The 15,573-nt window shown below is 38.9% G+C and overlaps 1 protein-coding gene across 5 annotated transcripts in view; it reads left to right on the top strand.

Moving 5' to 3' along the window:
• The window catches only part of VEZT (vezatin, adherens junctions transmembrane protein), a 227,366-nt gene that overhangs the window by 126,541 nt on the left and 85,252 nt on the right, over positions 1–15,573 (top strand). For all 5 annotated transcript variants that reach the window (XM_053716889.1, XM_053716887.1, XM_053716888.1 and 2 more), the window contains exons 4-5: positions 1,810–1,985; positions 8,506–8,787. In XM_053716889.1, coding sequence (XP_053572864.1) covers positions 1,810–1,985; positions 8,506–8,787 — 458 coding nt within the window. The remainder of the gene's footprint in view (positions 1–1,809; positions 1,986–8,505; positions 8,788–15,573) is intronic.

The raw sequence follows: 15,573 nt of genomic DNA, 5'->3' as shown, positions 1-15,573 counted from the left end.
CGGGATGCAAAGACAAACCCACAAATAACTTCATGTGAAATACAGGACTCTGAAAACATGTGATGTGGCTGTTTCAATATGCACAATAAGGAGGCACTTGAAGTAAGATGGGCTGCATGGTCGAGTCACCAGAAGAAAGCCATTACTACTCAAATGCCACAAAGTATCCCGCTTACAATACGCCAAACAGCACAGAGACAATCCTTAAACCTTCTGGCACAAAGTCATTTGGAGTGATGAGACCAAAATTTAGCTTTTTGGCCACAACCATAAATGCTACATTTGGAGAGGAGTCAAAAAGGCCTATGATGAAAGGTACACCATTCCTACTGTGAAACACGGAGGTGGATCGCTGATGTTTTGGGGATGTGTGAGCTACAAAGGCACAGGAAATTTGGTCAGAATTGATGGCAAGATGTATGCAGTAGGTTATCAAACAGAACCCCTCATTTTCCACTTCTTGATTAGGGTTTGAACACTGCTGATTTGCATTCTCAATTCCTTGGGTATCTTTTTATATCCCTTTCCTGTTTTATACAGTTCAACTACCTTTTCCCGCAGATCCTTTGACAATTCTTTTGCTTTCCCCATGACTCAGAATCCAGAAACAACAGTGCAGCACTGGATGAAAGATGCAAGGGTCTGTCAGGAGTCGAGAAACTAATTGACCTTTTATACACACACTAATTACAAGAAAACAGATCACAGGTGAGGATGGTTACCTTTAATAGCCATTCAAACCCCTTTGTGTCAATTTGTGTGCATGTTATCAGGCCAAAATCACCAGGGTATGTAAACTTTTGATCAGGGTCATTTGGGTAGTTTCTGTTGTCATTATGATTTAAAAAGAGTAAACTCAGTTGATTGATAATAAATGGCTTCAGACAAACACTAACCATGAGTGAAAGAAAAGTTTTTGTGTTATCATTCATATTCTCTGAAAAATGGCCAAGAAATCATCAATTCTGCCAGGGTATGTAAACTTATGAGCACAACTGTATATACAAAATCTTTTTTTTTTTTTTATTAAAAAGTGACGGTTTATCTAATAGACAAAAAACCAAATTATTTGGAGGTATCAAAACAGTGATAATTGACATTCACTTTAAGTCATAATTAGACAATCTTGATTCAGATAGAGAATACAATTTTAAACAACTTTCAAATTTACTTTGGTTCTAGCTGCTGATTGGTGGCTGGATATATATACCGACTGTCATTCGCTCACCCATGTAATAAGTTAGAAACCATTTGTGCATTGTTGCTCCTTCAACAAACGATACCAAGGGAATTAAGCAAATTTGACCACAGAACTAAACTGGAAAGTTGCTTAAAATTGTATGTTCGACATAAATCATAAGAGAGAAAAATGTGGGGTTTCATGTCAATTTAAGTGTTGTGTGTTGCAGATAAGGAGCAGTAGTAGAGTGGTGCTTAATAGGGAAGCCAGTGAAGCCAGATGAAACCTAGTATTGCCTTACATTAGAGATCACTGCATTTTAATATCAGAGGCAACATATGTAAATAAATGCCCAAAAATCTGTGAAGAAATCATTGGTGCAGAATCGGGCATTGATTAAATTATAATAATCGTTCCTGTATGTTCAAATTATATCCTGGTTGTCACGAGCAAGCAAAACAATGTTTCTGAATATTTCATAAATAACCTTAATCTGTAGACCAATGATACATGTAAAAGTGATTTAATATTCCAGATAGAGGGCACCAAGAAATGGCAAAATAACTTGTGCTGTGCCTGTCGGACCTAAAGGGTTAAGTACCATCTGTTCCTTTCTTCCACCCTTTTAGGATATTGGGTTCCGACTTGATAGCCTGTGCACAATTCTGCAGCAGGAAGTCCTGATACAGGAGGATGTGGAGCTGATTGAACTACTTGACCCAGGGATCCTGTCTGCTGGCCAGACCCAGAACCAACAGAAGAGACACCTACCTACACTGCGTTCCCTAGCAACACCTAATATTTGGTATGACATAGCACAACCTTACATAGCTTTTCCATTAAAAAAACACATAAACAACAATCAAAATGTTGGTAATTTATGCGGTGGCATGTTAATTAGAATGCTGATTAATGTATAGGCAAATACTCAGGAGTAGACATGCACTGATGTATTTTCCTATTTTTAAGCACAACACATCACAGATCCAGAAGAGGGTTTTAAAGGTTATGAAAATAATTTCATATATCCATAATATACCGTATATCAGCAATAATCAATGCATATAAAATAGGTGTTTTAAGACATTTAAATACTGTCATTGTGGTATTTGCATTGTTTTGTAGTCGGTACATATCTCTTGAAAAAATGTGTGTTTAGCTTATCTTTTGCTTTGACTAGTTAGGGACAGCTATAAATAACCACTATCTGCAAATAATAAACTTTATTATAATTAAATATTGACAATGTCAAGGGGCATTTCAAATGCAAATATTTATTAAAATAATACAATTATCACAAAGAAGTACATGAGTTCATAAATTATGATCATAATCTAGAGACACCTCAGGAAGGGGAGGGTCCCAGAAACGCGTTGAAGGTTGTTTTACCTGGCCAGACAAGCAGTGTTATTGTCTCTCCACATATATGTTTTTTTAGTAACAATTAGTGTGTTTTGACTCACTGTTTTTAATCCGTTATGAGTTCATGTACAATTTTATGTGATTTTTTTTTTTTAAATTATTTTAATAAATATTTGTTCCTTATCATTGGCACTGTCAATATTTAATTATTCTCTCTTTTAGTTGTAACAAAGTAAAACATTTATTTAACCCCTTAAGGTTGGAGGGTTTTTTATGCGTTGACATTTTTACTCTGTATTAGTTTCACCCTAATTATCTGATCGGTTAAGTATATTATATTGGTGTTTTTAACAAGCAAACGGGACTTTCTAGTGATACCCTATATGGGTACATAAAAAAACAATATATAGGAATGTAACAGACATACATACACAGAACTTTGTACTAGTCCCGGTCGAATAAGATTTTGCAGTGGAATAGTAAAAAATGTGTCTTTTTTTCCCCTAATTAGTAGACTATATATTTATATAACATAAAATATGCTTACCTGATAATTTTCTTTTCTTCTGATGGAAAGAGTCCACAGCTGCATTCATTACTTTTGGGAAATAAGAACCTGGCCACCAGGAGGAGTCAGACACCCCAGCCAAAGGCTTAAATACTCCTCCCACTCCCCTCATCCTCCAGTCATTCAGCCGAGGAACAAGGACCAGTAGAAGAAATATAAGGTGAAAGGTGCCAGAAGAATAAATAAGGACACCCCATAACAAAAATTACGGGTGGGGAGCTGTGGACTCTTTCCATCAGAAGAAAAGAAAATTATCAGGTAAGCATAATTTGTTTTTCTTCTTAAATGAAAAGATTCCACAGCTGCATTCATTACTTTTGGGAAAACAATACCAAAGCTATAGAGGACACTGAATGCCAAGACGGGAGGGTACAATAGGCGGCCCATACTAAGGGCACCAGGCCTGAACCCCTACCCAACAAAAAAACCTTAAAAGGAAAGGCCCCAAGGACACTGACCCGCAGATAGTCCAGAAGCCAAGCTAGAGACCGCAAATCGACTCAACTGAGCCAACAGTCCTCCAGGAGACACCGTCGCCCAACAGTCGGTTCCTCACCACTCCCTCCAACCTAGTGAAGGGGGCACCAGCCTAAACTCCCAAAGAGACACGGCAAAAGGAGAACCAAGGGAAACCAAAAGGTCACCACCATCCATAAAAGGAAACCTCCAATAGTGAGCCCAGCTCACAAAGACCCAAATGAGCCCAATATAGAAAAAGAGGCTACACCTAGACCAAGTGGAACCCGGGAGTGAAAGACAACTGAAGACAGAGTCCACACAGCGTCCGAATACAAAAGTATCCAACCACAAAAAAGTGTGTAACAGACCCAGACAAAAACCGAGACAGAACACAGAGTCAACATCAGGACGACACAGAGGATACTTGCTAGTAAGTAGAAGCAGCCAACAAGAGAACAGACTGCAAAAGCAACCCCCCAGACAGAGGGCACGCTCTAGGCAACCTAAGCCGCCAGACCTACACACAGGTCTCCAAAAAGGGAACACATAACCCCAAACAAGGCCCCCCGAGAAGGAGAGGTTACACCCAGAGCCCGAAGGAGGTGTAATCCTGAACTGCCTGTAAGCCTAGGGAGCTAGCAACTATGCCCACCTAGATCCTGAAAATGACAACGTCTTTCAGAACCAAAACCCAGCCGGTCTAAGCCAGCATCAGCGGATCTAAAACAGGGGAACAAAAGAACCCCAAAACCAGCTCAAGAACGAGCGGAAGAATGGCCACAGCTATCTCCAAAGAGCACGGGTACAACCCGACTCCTGAAACAGACGACAAGGATGTAGACCCAAAGGATCTAGCAAAAAGACCCAACAAAGTCTCAACTGGGAGCCAGCAAGACTCCAGATGGAACGTAACAACCCAGAGAGACACCCCTCTCCGATAAGTTAACCCACTGTTCCAACCTCCTGAATCCAAGAGAAGCACCAAGAAAGGGACTACATCTCTATAAGAAAAAGAATAACCCCTTAAGAAAAGGGATGGAGCCACAAAGGCAACATCTGTCCTCAAGGCACGAAGCCACCGGCTAAAGGAGAGGTCAATTCCCAACACAGATATCCTTGGAAAGGACCCCCCTTAAATTAGCTTGCTAACACGCATTCCCTGTGTACTGGATGCATCAGAGACACTGTAAACCCATTCGCCTGTAGAGCAGTGAATCCAAGGTTTACTCTAGCAAGCTGACCTAGGGAATCCAACCCTAAGGTGCATCAAGACTAATGAGTAACAGACACTCAGAAAACCTGGCCAACCATGACCAGGTCAGGTAGATTGAGTAAGGGACATAGCTCAAGTTCCCAGTACTAGGGAAACCCAAACCAGCCCTGAGGCCTAAGATTCCAGTAACAACCCATAACTGGGTCCATAAGGAAAAAATGCTGAATGAAGCCTCAGCAACCGGAAGCCTCAGGGAGAAAACAGGTCCGGGCACCCAATTGTTCAATCAAACAATACCCAAACACTGAACACCCCGTCTGACAAAAAAACAGACACAAGGGATAAGAATGCAATATCCAGATCAATCCTGACCGAAGAAAGGAACCACCCCTTGCTAAAGACCTACGTTCTAAGGACCAAGGCGATAAAAGTCATATTACGACCCTAGAGCCCTTAGACCTCTCAAACAGCCTCAGGACAACAAAGCAAGGGATACCTCGAGATACACACCCCTCGTGCAGGGCTAGTCTCCCCATCACCTCCATACAGAGTTATACAGGGAGGAAAGGCGTGAAGCCTTCCCAGCTCCGGGAAACCCCGAGCTAAGCTCAATGCCCCCACAGGGATCAACCATCTCCCGGAGGGAACCCAGGTCCCGAAAAGGAGACATAACTCACCCGGAGACAATGGAAGAAGGTCTTATAACTCAGCTAGACAGTACACGGCCAATGTGCAATAGCTGCAGCTGGTTCCATTAAATGGCTTGCAAGCACACATTCAAGGTGCAAAGAGCTGCAGCTGGTTTCAAACTGCAAACCTTTTGCATGCTAGTCAGCCATACACACTACTAGCTGTTGATGGACCAAGTCCAAAAAGGACAAATCCAGAGCCTCAAAAAAGAAGGCCAAACCGCTCAAACAGGGGTAAGAGGGCGCTAAGCCCTCCAACCCTCCACTGCTTGGGAGAGGAAACTCTAGGGTCTAATAATACCAGACGTAAGAGAGAGTGACGCTGCGGAAGCTCCCCTGACCCAGTCATCCATGATTGAAGGCTATAAGGACTGAAACAATCCTTCCCACCTCATGGACCCACAGGTCCTCTCAAATGCTTAGTTGAAACATGTAAAACAAATGATAACATGAGCACTCAGTGCCTCGACTGGACCGAGCCCGAGGAGCAAGGCGCTCTTATATGGCATACAGAACATAACTGGTTGACGTGTCAACGAGGCCAACCGGGATTCATCACCGGACACAGAATCTGAATCTAAAATTAAAACAGTCTCAGTATCAGACTCCTCCATAACTGAATCTGAATTTTGAACAGTCTCAGCATCAGAATCCTCCATAACTGGATAGAGGATATGCAAATATGGACTAATTAAACGGCACCTGACACCCACAATGGCTGGGGCACTCACCACCTCCTATGACCAGACCCCTGCAGACTATAATTTCTCCTTCGCCACGCGGTCAGGAATACGGAAATGAAAAACAATGTAATCACGCCCGGCCACAAGGTGAACCGTACAGTCCAAAAAAGCGATCCCATTCATAAGGTCACGTCACTTCCAGAGGCCTTAATGTTCCAAACCATGAGCCCAATTAACACCACACACAAGCAGGTTGAATCACATAACAAACTTGATTAAAAAAAAACCTGTTCAACAACCCCCCTCAGGAGATATTAACGCTTGATTCCAAGATACTAAAGGAGACCCTTATGTTAAGTTAGACATGCCTCTCGGGTAAACATCTGAATTACAGTACATTAATTAAGAAAGTAAAATAAAAAGATCTTACCGGAATCTATGCCGTGGAACAGGAACACGGCCCTTCAAGTGTGACGGATAGCAGCATCGCCTCCGCCATGCTTGAGGAGCTGTTAACATGAGTCGGGATGGTTTCGCAGAAAGACTCTCCCTGCGGACTCTAACTTTCATCCAAGCCCTCACTGAGAGACTGATGGAATTACTTAAAACTCCTGTCCCATGTCGAAGAGTACTACCCTCCATAAGAGACAAATTAAATTCTGACACTTCTCTGCCAACCTCCTGGGACGAAAGGCAAAGAATGACTGGGGATGAGGGGAGTGGGAGGAGTATTTAAGCCTTTGGCTGGGGTGTCTTTGCCTCCTCCTGGTGACCAGGTTCTTATTTCCCAAAAGTAATGAATACAGCTGTGGACTCTTTCCATTTAAGAAGAAAATATGTTTTCAACAATGTTTATCCATTTGTTTTCTTTACTTACAGGGTCAGTGACAATTCTTAGATTTTGTGTTAACAGATAAAAAAAATGTTTTTCATACAAACAAGATGTAAGTTCTATCAAGTTGTAAAGTACAGGAGGCCTACATATATAAACAGGCCCTAAACCTATGTAATAGATCATCCCAGACAGGAGTTAGTGAGCTACAGTGAAGCAAGCTTTACGCAAACATATAGGAACAGTTTACTAATTATTTTAAACACTGTATAGTAAAAAAGCTGTGCACAATAAAGTTCATCCCTATGAGGACTTATAAAACATAATAATACTTTAACCCCCCCATTAGTTGAATGCAGTAGGAGGTTGGGTACATTTTAAAAATGGCACCTAATAGGGATTTATAGTGTTAACTACTGTAAGGTTTTCTAAGCTCTTGTGGGATTAAACTGTTCTTTATTGCTATGTAGTGTTTGATAAATTCATGTTGGTGGGTGCAGATGAGGACTTGAGGAGATGTAGATGAGTGACTGGATCAAAGCCATATGTGACACAATATCATCACGCAATGTGTTACACAATTCTGGCGTCATGGATTCCCAGTTAAAATGCTGTAAAATAAACCGGGGAAGGGAGGTGGTGCATTCTAGGGCATTATTCTATAAAATAAAAGATAGCGCCATTAAATACAACTTATAGTACTGCGAGTAATAGACGTTACATAGGTATACTCTAGGCATTAATAAAGATATACCTAGTTACCACGTGGTTGTATATACTAATGCGTTACAATTAGCAATGCTCTTCTTTTTCCTCCTGTGCCTGCAGTTAGCTTCAGACATTCTCTGGTACAGAAATGATTAAGCTGTTCATACTGGACGCCGCCATCTTGGAGCTTAGGTATTCTTACACTCTTTGACAGAAGCGGGGAGCATTGTGCATGATACAGACCATGAGCTTTACATTTTTTGCAGCGGCTGCATTGCTCTGTATTATTCACATCGGCTTTTTAATATATGTTGTATAACTGGTAAACTGTGTATAAAAACGTCTTACAAAATGCAGCATTAAAAAGCCAGCAGCATCACTGATCTGGGAATGCTCACCACTTCTGTCACAGGATGCAATTATACATGAGCTCCGAGATGGGGCAGTATGAAAATGCAAAGCCTCCCCAGCCGGCACATGTAAAGGGTTAAAATAAGAGAACAGCTCTAAAGAATGCTGCAGGTACAGGAGGACATTCTTTTTAAATGTCCCTTTAAAGCTGGTAGACAAAAAAAAAAGATAGATGTGAGACACAGATGGTCAAGTATCTGAAAAATCGACAAGTGTGGGAGGAGGGGTGAAATCTCGACTCTGCTTACTTATTTTACTCTGGTAATAAAGTAATTGTTAAAGGCAGTTAGTTTGACTAAATAAAGTGCTGTTCCCCTCTACAGAGTACATGTTTTGGTCCTGCCAAAGTGAAATATTTGCGTCTTGGGTTTTGACATCTGATCTGTTTTTCTGTGTGCAGGGAGACATCTGTATTGATTGCCTTCATCAGTGCTTTGGCTGCATTGCAATCATGGCACATTTCTTCCACGCTTATTTGGGGCCCGTGCCTTTTCCTCTTTGCCATCTGTGTGCTCTTTCGAGTTGTGAGGACATGGCGAGCGGCCAGACTGCAGATCACCCTTAGAAAATATCGAGCCCAGCTGGAGGGGACTGTTGCCAACAGCCGAGCATTTACTAATTTAGTGAGAAAAGCCCTACGCTTGATTCAGGAAACAGAGGTCATTTCCCGAGGATTCACTCTGTAAGTGTTTCTGTTTGTCATATCAGTTACTTTTCAGCCTAAAGATTCACATTATAATATAAGAACAATTGCATACTGGTATTCCATAGACCACCTCTGATGTGCTAATTATTAAGTAGAATATGACTTCCCATTTTACAGCAGTTAATTGAATTAAAGACTTAAAGGGACATAATACTCATATGCTAAATCACTTGAAAGTGATGCAGGATAACTGTAAAAAGCTGACAAGAAAACATCACCTGAGCATCTCTATGTAAAAAAGGAAGATATTTTACCTTTAAAATTTATTTAGCTCAACAAAGTAAGAGCTGTGTAAACAGTTGTACTTCAGCTTCTGTCCAGCAGCAAGTTGAAAAAAACAAACAAAAAACAATAGCCAATCTGCATCAGCTGTGCTGAGGTAATGGTTTGCCTTTGCTGTGATCTCATGAGATTTTACTGAAATCTCATAAGATTTAGAACTTACTTTAACTGAATAGGAAAATAACATGACTGCGCCTGCACATGCCAGACGCACACTCCCTTGGAAGTCCTGAGACAGGTATCCTGACTGGCTGCTTAAATTAAAGTCTTAACAGTCGCAAAATATTTTTTTTATTTTTTTTTACATATAGATGTTCAGGTGATTTTTCATGTACTTCAAAATTTGATTTTCATGTCCCTTTAAGTAAAGTTATGACTTTTATATCCAACTGTTTAATTTGTTAACTTTCATGTGTCCTTTTATATGTAAAATTTACACAATATAGAGCGGAAATTATATTAAACAAACATAAAACAACCGGCAAGCTGATGCACACTCAAAAAAAATCTTATAGCGTGTACTAAGTTATATTTTTATACTTATTTTACGAAAATGGACATAAGTAAAGACAGATGGAGAATCATTGTGTACAACTTGTATAACGTGAAGTCAAATCCAAATGTGTTCTGTAACAAATAGTGATGGTGTCCTGTATTGGAAAAAGGAAGCATGTTATAAGGCTTATAGAATAAAAGTAATTATGTTATAGTTAATTAGTGGGCAGTTACTCAGAACATAGATCTTCCAGCTACAGAACTTTTTTCTATCTGAGCTGTTTAGCTGCTGTTTCCTGAGGCGGGAATATTGCATTTTTTTGGGATGAGTTTTCTCTAAGGAGATAATAGGTTCTCTTATAATGACCCAGAACCTGTAAGTTGACTGCTACATTTTCTGTAGTTCAGTTAGGGTCTAAAGAGTTGAGCTTTGCTACTTTCTAGTTTATTTTCTCAATAGAACAGTTATTAAATGTGTATTAAAACACTGGAAAAGTGAGAGCTCTACAAGTAAAACATGCAGTTTAGACTTATTTGAACTTCAATGACACCAAAACTGGCTATTTCAATTAAAATGACATGAAAATGGGCTTTAGGTGCCCTCAATACAGTTTGCATGGGTCCTTCCTCAAATGTCTTATGCCACTGGTACATAGGCTCTGATGATTGAAAGTGCTGTGGTGTGTATTCAAAAGGGATCCGATGCAATGTTGAGAAAGCTGGTGAAATATTTCAAACAGCTGACTTCATTGTTTAAAGGCATCATTGCTGAGAGGCATTTTACTATACATCTCAATTGGTGGCGATGCTGGCGAAATATTCCAAGCCACATTGGCACCGACATTGGTGATGTAAAGTAAAGGATCCCTTTTAAATAGATCACCAAAACTAATAAACATAACTAAACCCCAAAACTGCTAATAACCCATCTCAATAAACCCCCTACTCTGCTTAACCCCTAAACCACAAACCCCCACGCAATAAACTCCCTTCTCTGTATAACACCCTACCTGCCACAACCCCACCACGGTAATAAACTGCCTACACTATAAACCCCTACGTGCCACAACCCTCTCTCGCAAACTACCCCTATACTACCCTACCAAGATCCCTAACATAACACCCCCTAAGTTATAAAAAATAAAAAAAATTACCAAAAATAAAACCCTAAAACTGTACCACCTACTGTATGCTAAAACTAAAGTCCCTTTAATAAAGCCTACCCCTAAAAAAAACTATACTAACACTACAACCTACTCTAAAAATTGCCCTGCAAAGGGCATTTTTCAGACAGTGCTCTCGTTTAAGCTCTTTTTTGACATAAATCCCTACACTAAAACCAAAGTAATCCCCACCCACACAAAATAAAACCTATCCTAAAAAAAATTGCCCTGTTAAGGGCGTTTTTGTTGAGCAGTTCCCTAAAATAATCTTAGGTCTTTTCGATTAAAAAAGAAAACTATCTTAAATGAGAGACCAGGAGTAAAAATGTTTGTATGGAACCATGCATTTATTTTTATTTATTACAACAAAGTGTATTTCTCTCATAGTCATCATATCATCACATAAAACAGCACCATATTATTTATATTAAGGTACCAGTTGGAGAAGGGCAGAATCTATTGAAGAGGAACCCATCCTGCTCCTGGCCGCTTTCCTCTTCCTACAGGTTTTTAAAGATTCTGCTTGGAGCAAGCTGCTTTTCTGTTTCTCTGACTGCTGTGTGAATTTCTGACCAATCTCTGTACTATAAGGGTCCTACCATGCCTTATTTCTCTCTCAATGATCCTCCCTTTTTCGTTCATGTGATCAGCAAGGGTTTACATTGATGCACTGATGTCCTGTGTACAGCTCCAGACTTCCATTTACCAGCCTCACCCACTCCTTCTGCAGAGTATAACTGAAATGACCATCTTCTGAATTCCTTTCCGGCACTTACAGCACAGGTCAGGTGATCATTTGGGCATGTACTGTTCAGTCATTGTGGCATCTCTTTTCTTTTTCTTTTCTAATACTCTGCTAAAGTTTTAGTTGAATTTACTTATATTAGTAATCTGTATTGCTCTCCACATCCTCAGAGAGAGGATCATTTCCACTGTATTGCTCATATAGCATTGACTAAAACCTTCTACATCTGCTAGTTGACGATCCTCTTGATGCTGTTCCTCACACTACAGACCTTTTGAATATGGTATCTCTAAAGACAACCGTGTTTGTTCACCATCACTTAGAGGTTTCTTTTTGTCTTAATAATTAATTCCCGCTAATCTAGTCCATGGTTTCCAACCTACAGGCGATTTTAGCATTATTATTATTATCATTGGTTATTTGTAAAGCGCCAACAGATTCCGCAGCGCTATGATTGCTCCTTTTTCATGTCGTTTAGAAAAGAAGAGGACAGAAAAAGGGAGGCATATTGGGCACACTTATTGGAGAATAAACCAATACTTTATTTGCATGTGTGGTGTATCATGTGATGATTTAAAACGTAACTTTTATATATTTTATAATAAAAAAGGGAGTGGAAGATTCCACTAACAAATTTAATGAAAATTAAAATTGTGTCAAAAATAACAATTGACACACAAAACTCCTCTCTGATATGACACAGTGATCAGTTTGTGTCATAACGTCTAGTTTGTATAGCTTTCAAACAATAAATGTCAGGATCATAGACTCAACGGTAGTAAATGTCAATTGAGATTCAAAAGTAATAGCTCCGTCCGTTACTATGATTAAATATATCAGATAATATCACCTGTGACTATGACACACACATCTTGTCTCATATATGTAGATCTAGTTCTATAATACAAATAAAAAGGACATGTATAAAGTGATCACTTGTTTGAAATTAAGTGTGTCATAGATATTAAATATTTCTATTCATGTAACCTATCTTATTGTGCATATGATTACAGATCAGGTTTTTGTGTTCCTGATCTTGTATAGTATTTCTGGAACTAATGTAAGAATGGTGTAATTGTTATATTTCTCTATACATGTTCAGTTCAGAGATTATAGCAAGACAGGTAGTTTGAATCATATTTTCTATACAGGTCCTCAAAGTATTTTATCCATATCACAGGTATTCTTATAGATTTACTGAAAGCACTCAGTCAGAATATGTTGTTGGTCTGTGTGGTCTGTGTTAGGTTAATAGTGATTTGTGTCCATTAGTATTTGGACTAGTAGTTTCAGGGGATATATCATAGGTATCATATATGTTTTCTAAAAGTATGTGCTGTTAGTTACCGTGCCATACGTTTGGTTCACATTAATTTATCTCCAGTAGTATTCTGTTTCTATCATGGGCAGAAACAAGGAGAAATAAAATCCCTTTGAGCAATTTAGTCAGAACGTAACAGCAAAACTATGTTTTTAGATGTTGTTACTATAATTATCCTCTTAACAACTCGAGCTAAAGAACCGTTTAAGGTAAGAACCTTAACAACTTAACAATTTAAGCTAAAAAGCCATTAAGGTAAAAACCACTAAATTAAACTAGAGTCTAAGATAAAAGGTGCCTAAAAAGGCCAACAATTTTAAGCTAAAGAACAAACGGACTGTCAGAGAGGAGCAGTGCCAACGCCTGACGCGCGTTTCGCAACTGCTTTTTCAGAGGCGTCCGGTCCGACCGCCACACATGGTATTTAAAGGATCAACGACCAATCCTGTGGTCAATTGCATTTGTTTAAATCATTGTTAACCTATCAGAGTCACTCTAACATCAGTAATGTCAGGATGACAGAATTTCGTCATCGTTAACTATAACCAATGAAAAGAGGGTGTGTGTAAGTTACCGGTGTCCAATCGATTCTCTTTTGAATGTTTACATTTTCGTATCCCTAATATATCGTAAGCACACAGTAAAGTATCATATTAATTATCGCAGACACACAGTGAAGTATCATATTAATTCTGGGATTCAAAATAGAGGCATAGATCGTTTCCCTACTTCGTGTATGTGATTAGTACTGTGTGATTAGTACTGTGTGATCAGTTGTATAATCCGGTCCTGTGATGTATTCACAGTACAATTTATATATAGATTCTTGTCTATTCTATCCCTAATAGTAGGGGGAGTTTCTTCTAGTACTTTAAATTAGAAGAGACAATACTTCAAAGTTTATTTTAAATTTTAGCCACAAAATCGTATTTTGTGATGAATGTTATCAGTTTCAGGACTTAGAGTGATAATCAAACGATATAGGTTGGTTTTCTGTCATTAAAAGTAAAAGCACCAAAAGATAGAATACCTCTGGTCATTTCTATGTATGTTTATATCTTTCACTTGGGACTGATCTATGTTACATATCCAGCATGTTTATAGGGAGCGGTTATTTCGCCTTGTATAAAGGTGTTAATGTTATTCATTGTTCCATTAATTTTTAGAAAAAATCTGCAGAAGAACATATGTGTGTAATACGTTGAGCTTTTTCTCCAGTAACCTGAGAGTTTCTTTGGAACTTTCTCTCAATAGGGTGTTCTTTATGTATGGTTTATTGCAAGATTTTTAAGAAAAGAGAAAGGGAGAAAAAAAAATAGTTCAGTGGACATAGCTCAACAAATCCATGTCCATTTTAATTTTCTTTCATTACTCATGATTGATCTGTAATGTGTATCGAGTATTTATTATGTGGGAGATTGTTTTTCATAGATAGTGGACATCTATGTCCTCCGTGAAGTCCTAATTAGCGCAAGAAAGCACTGTATTGTATCATTTCATTGAGTCCATTCAGTGTCATATTCTGTAGCCAGAAGATCCATCTGGATTCTGCTCTTAATAGAGTATTCTCTATATTGCCTCCTCTGATGCCAAGTGTCAATTTCTGTAATACCCAGCATTTAAGTTTGGGTTTACTATCATGGTGATCCATAAAATGTTTTGCAACCGATGGAAGTTTTTTTCTGTTTTCAAGGTCTTTTTTTTGCATTTTTTATGTTCCCCAAGTGTTCACCCAATCTCTTCCTGAGTTCCCTAGTAGACATTCCAACGTACCTCTTCTTGTAGCTGCATTCTAAACAATATATTATGTTATCTGTTCTGCAATTGAATAGTCAATTGATTTGCTTTGTACCTCCTGGAAAAATGGGTATTTCTTTGATATTACTCATGTAGATACAGAATTTACAGGTGCCACACGGGTATGTGCCTGTCAAGCCGTCCTTTCTACAGTTTGATTTCTTTACGAAGTGGCTCTTCATGACTTTGTCTCTGATTGTCGGAGCCCTTCTCCAACTAATGGCAATTCTTTGTCCCACATTCTTCACCAGACCTTTATCAATTTGCAATATGTGGGCATGTTTTTTCAAAATCGTGGTTATTTCTCTGTGGGCTGTATTGTAAGTACCCACGAAACGGAATCTTGTATCTTTAGTTTGTTTCTGTTTAGGGAATAATAGATCATTTCTATCTGTATGAAGTGCTTTGTGATAGGCTTTTTTAAGAATACTGTTTGGATAGCCTCTGCTTTTCAGTCTTGTTTTCAATTCTTGTGATTCACTTTTGAAAATGTCAATATTTGAGCAGTTTCGGCGTATTCTTAAAAACTCTCCATACGGGATGGCTTTTTTAGTAGATGGATGATGTGCACTATCAAAAGATAATATAGAGTTTGTGGCGGTCTCTTATCTGTGTAGACTAGATTGTACTTGTCCAAACATGTCTCTTGAGATTGTTAAATCCAGGAAGGTCACTGCTGTATAACTGATCTCATATGTTAGTCTCAAATTGAGGTCATTACAGTTAAGTTCATTTATAAACTGTTTGAATCTTAATTCATCCCCTTTCCATAGTATGAAAATGTCATCTATGTATCATAACAATATGTTGTCTGTATATTGTTCCATCTTTTCTCCAAATACGTGTTCACGCTCCCACCATCCAAGATATATGTTCGCATATGTGGGAGCACATGCTATGCCCATGGCTGTACCACGTATTTGGAGAAAGAATTTGTCGTTAAAGACGAAATAATTATG

Source organism: Bombina bombina, chromosome 6 (assembly GCF_027579735.1).
Source record: "Bombina bombina isolate aBomBom1 chromosome 6, aBomBom1.pri, whole genome shotgun sequence".
Classification (NCBI taxonomy): domain Eukaryota; kingdom Metazoa; phylum Chordata; class Amphibia; order Anura; family Bombinatoridae; genus Bombina; species Bombina bombina.
The sequence above is the reverse complement of the archived record's forward strand: the minus strand, read 5'-3'. Positions and strand labels throughout refer to the sequence as shown.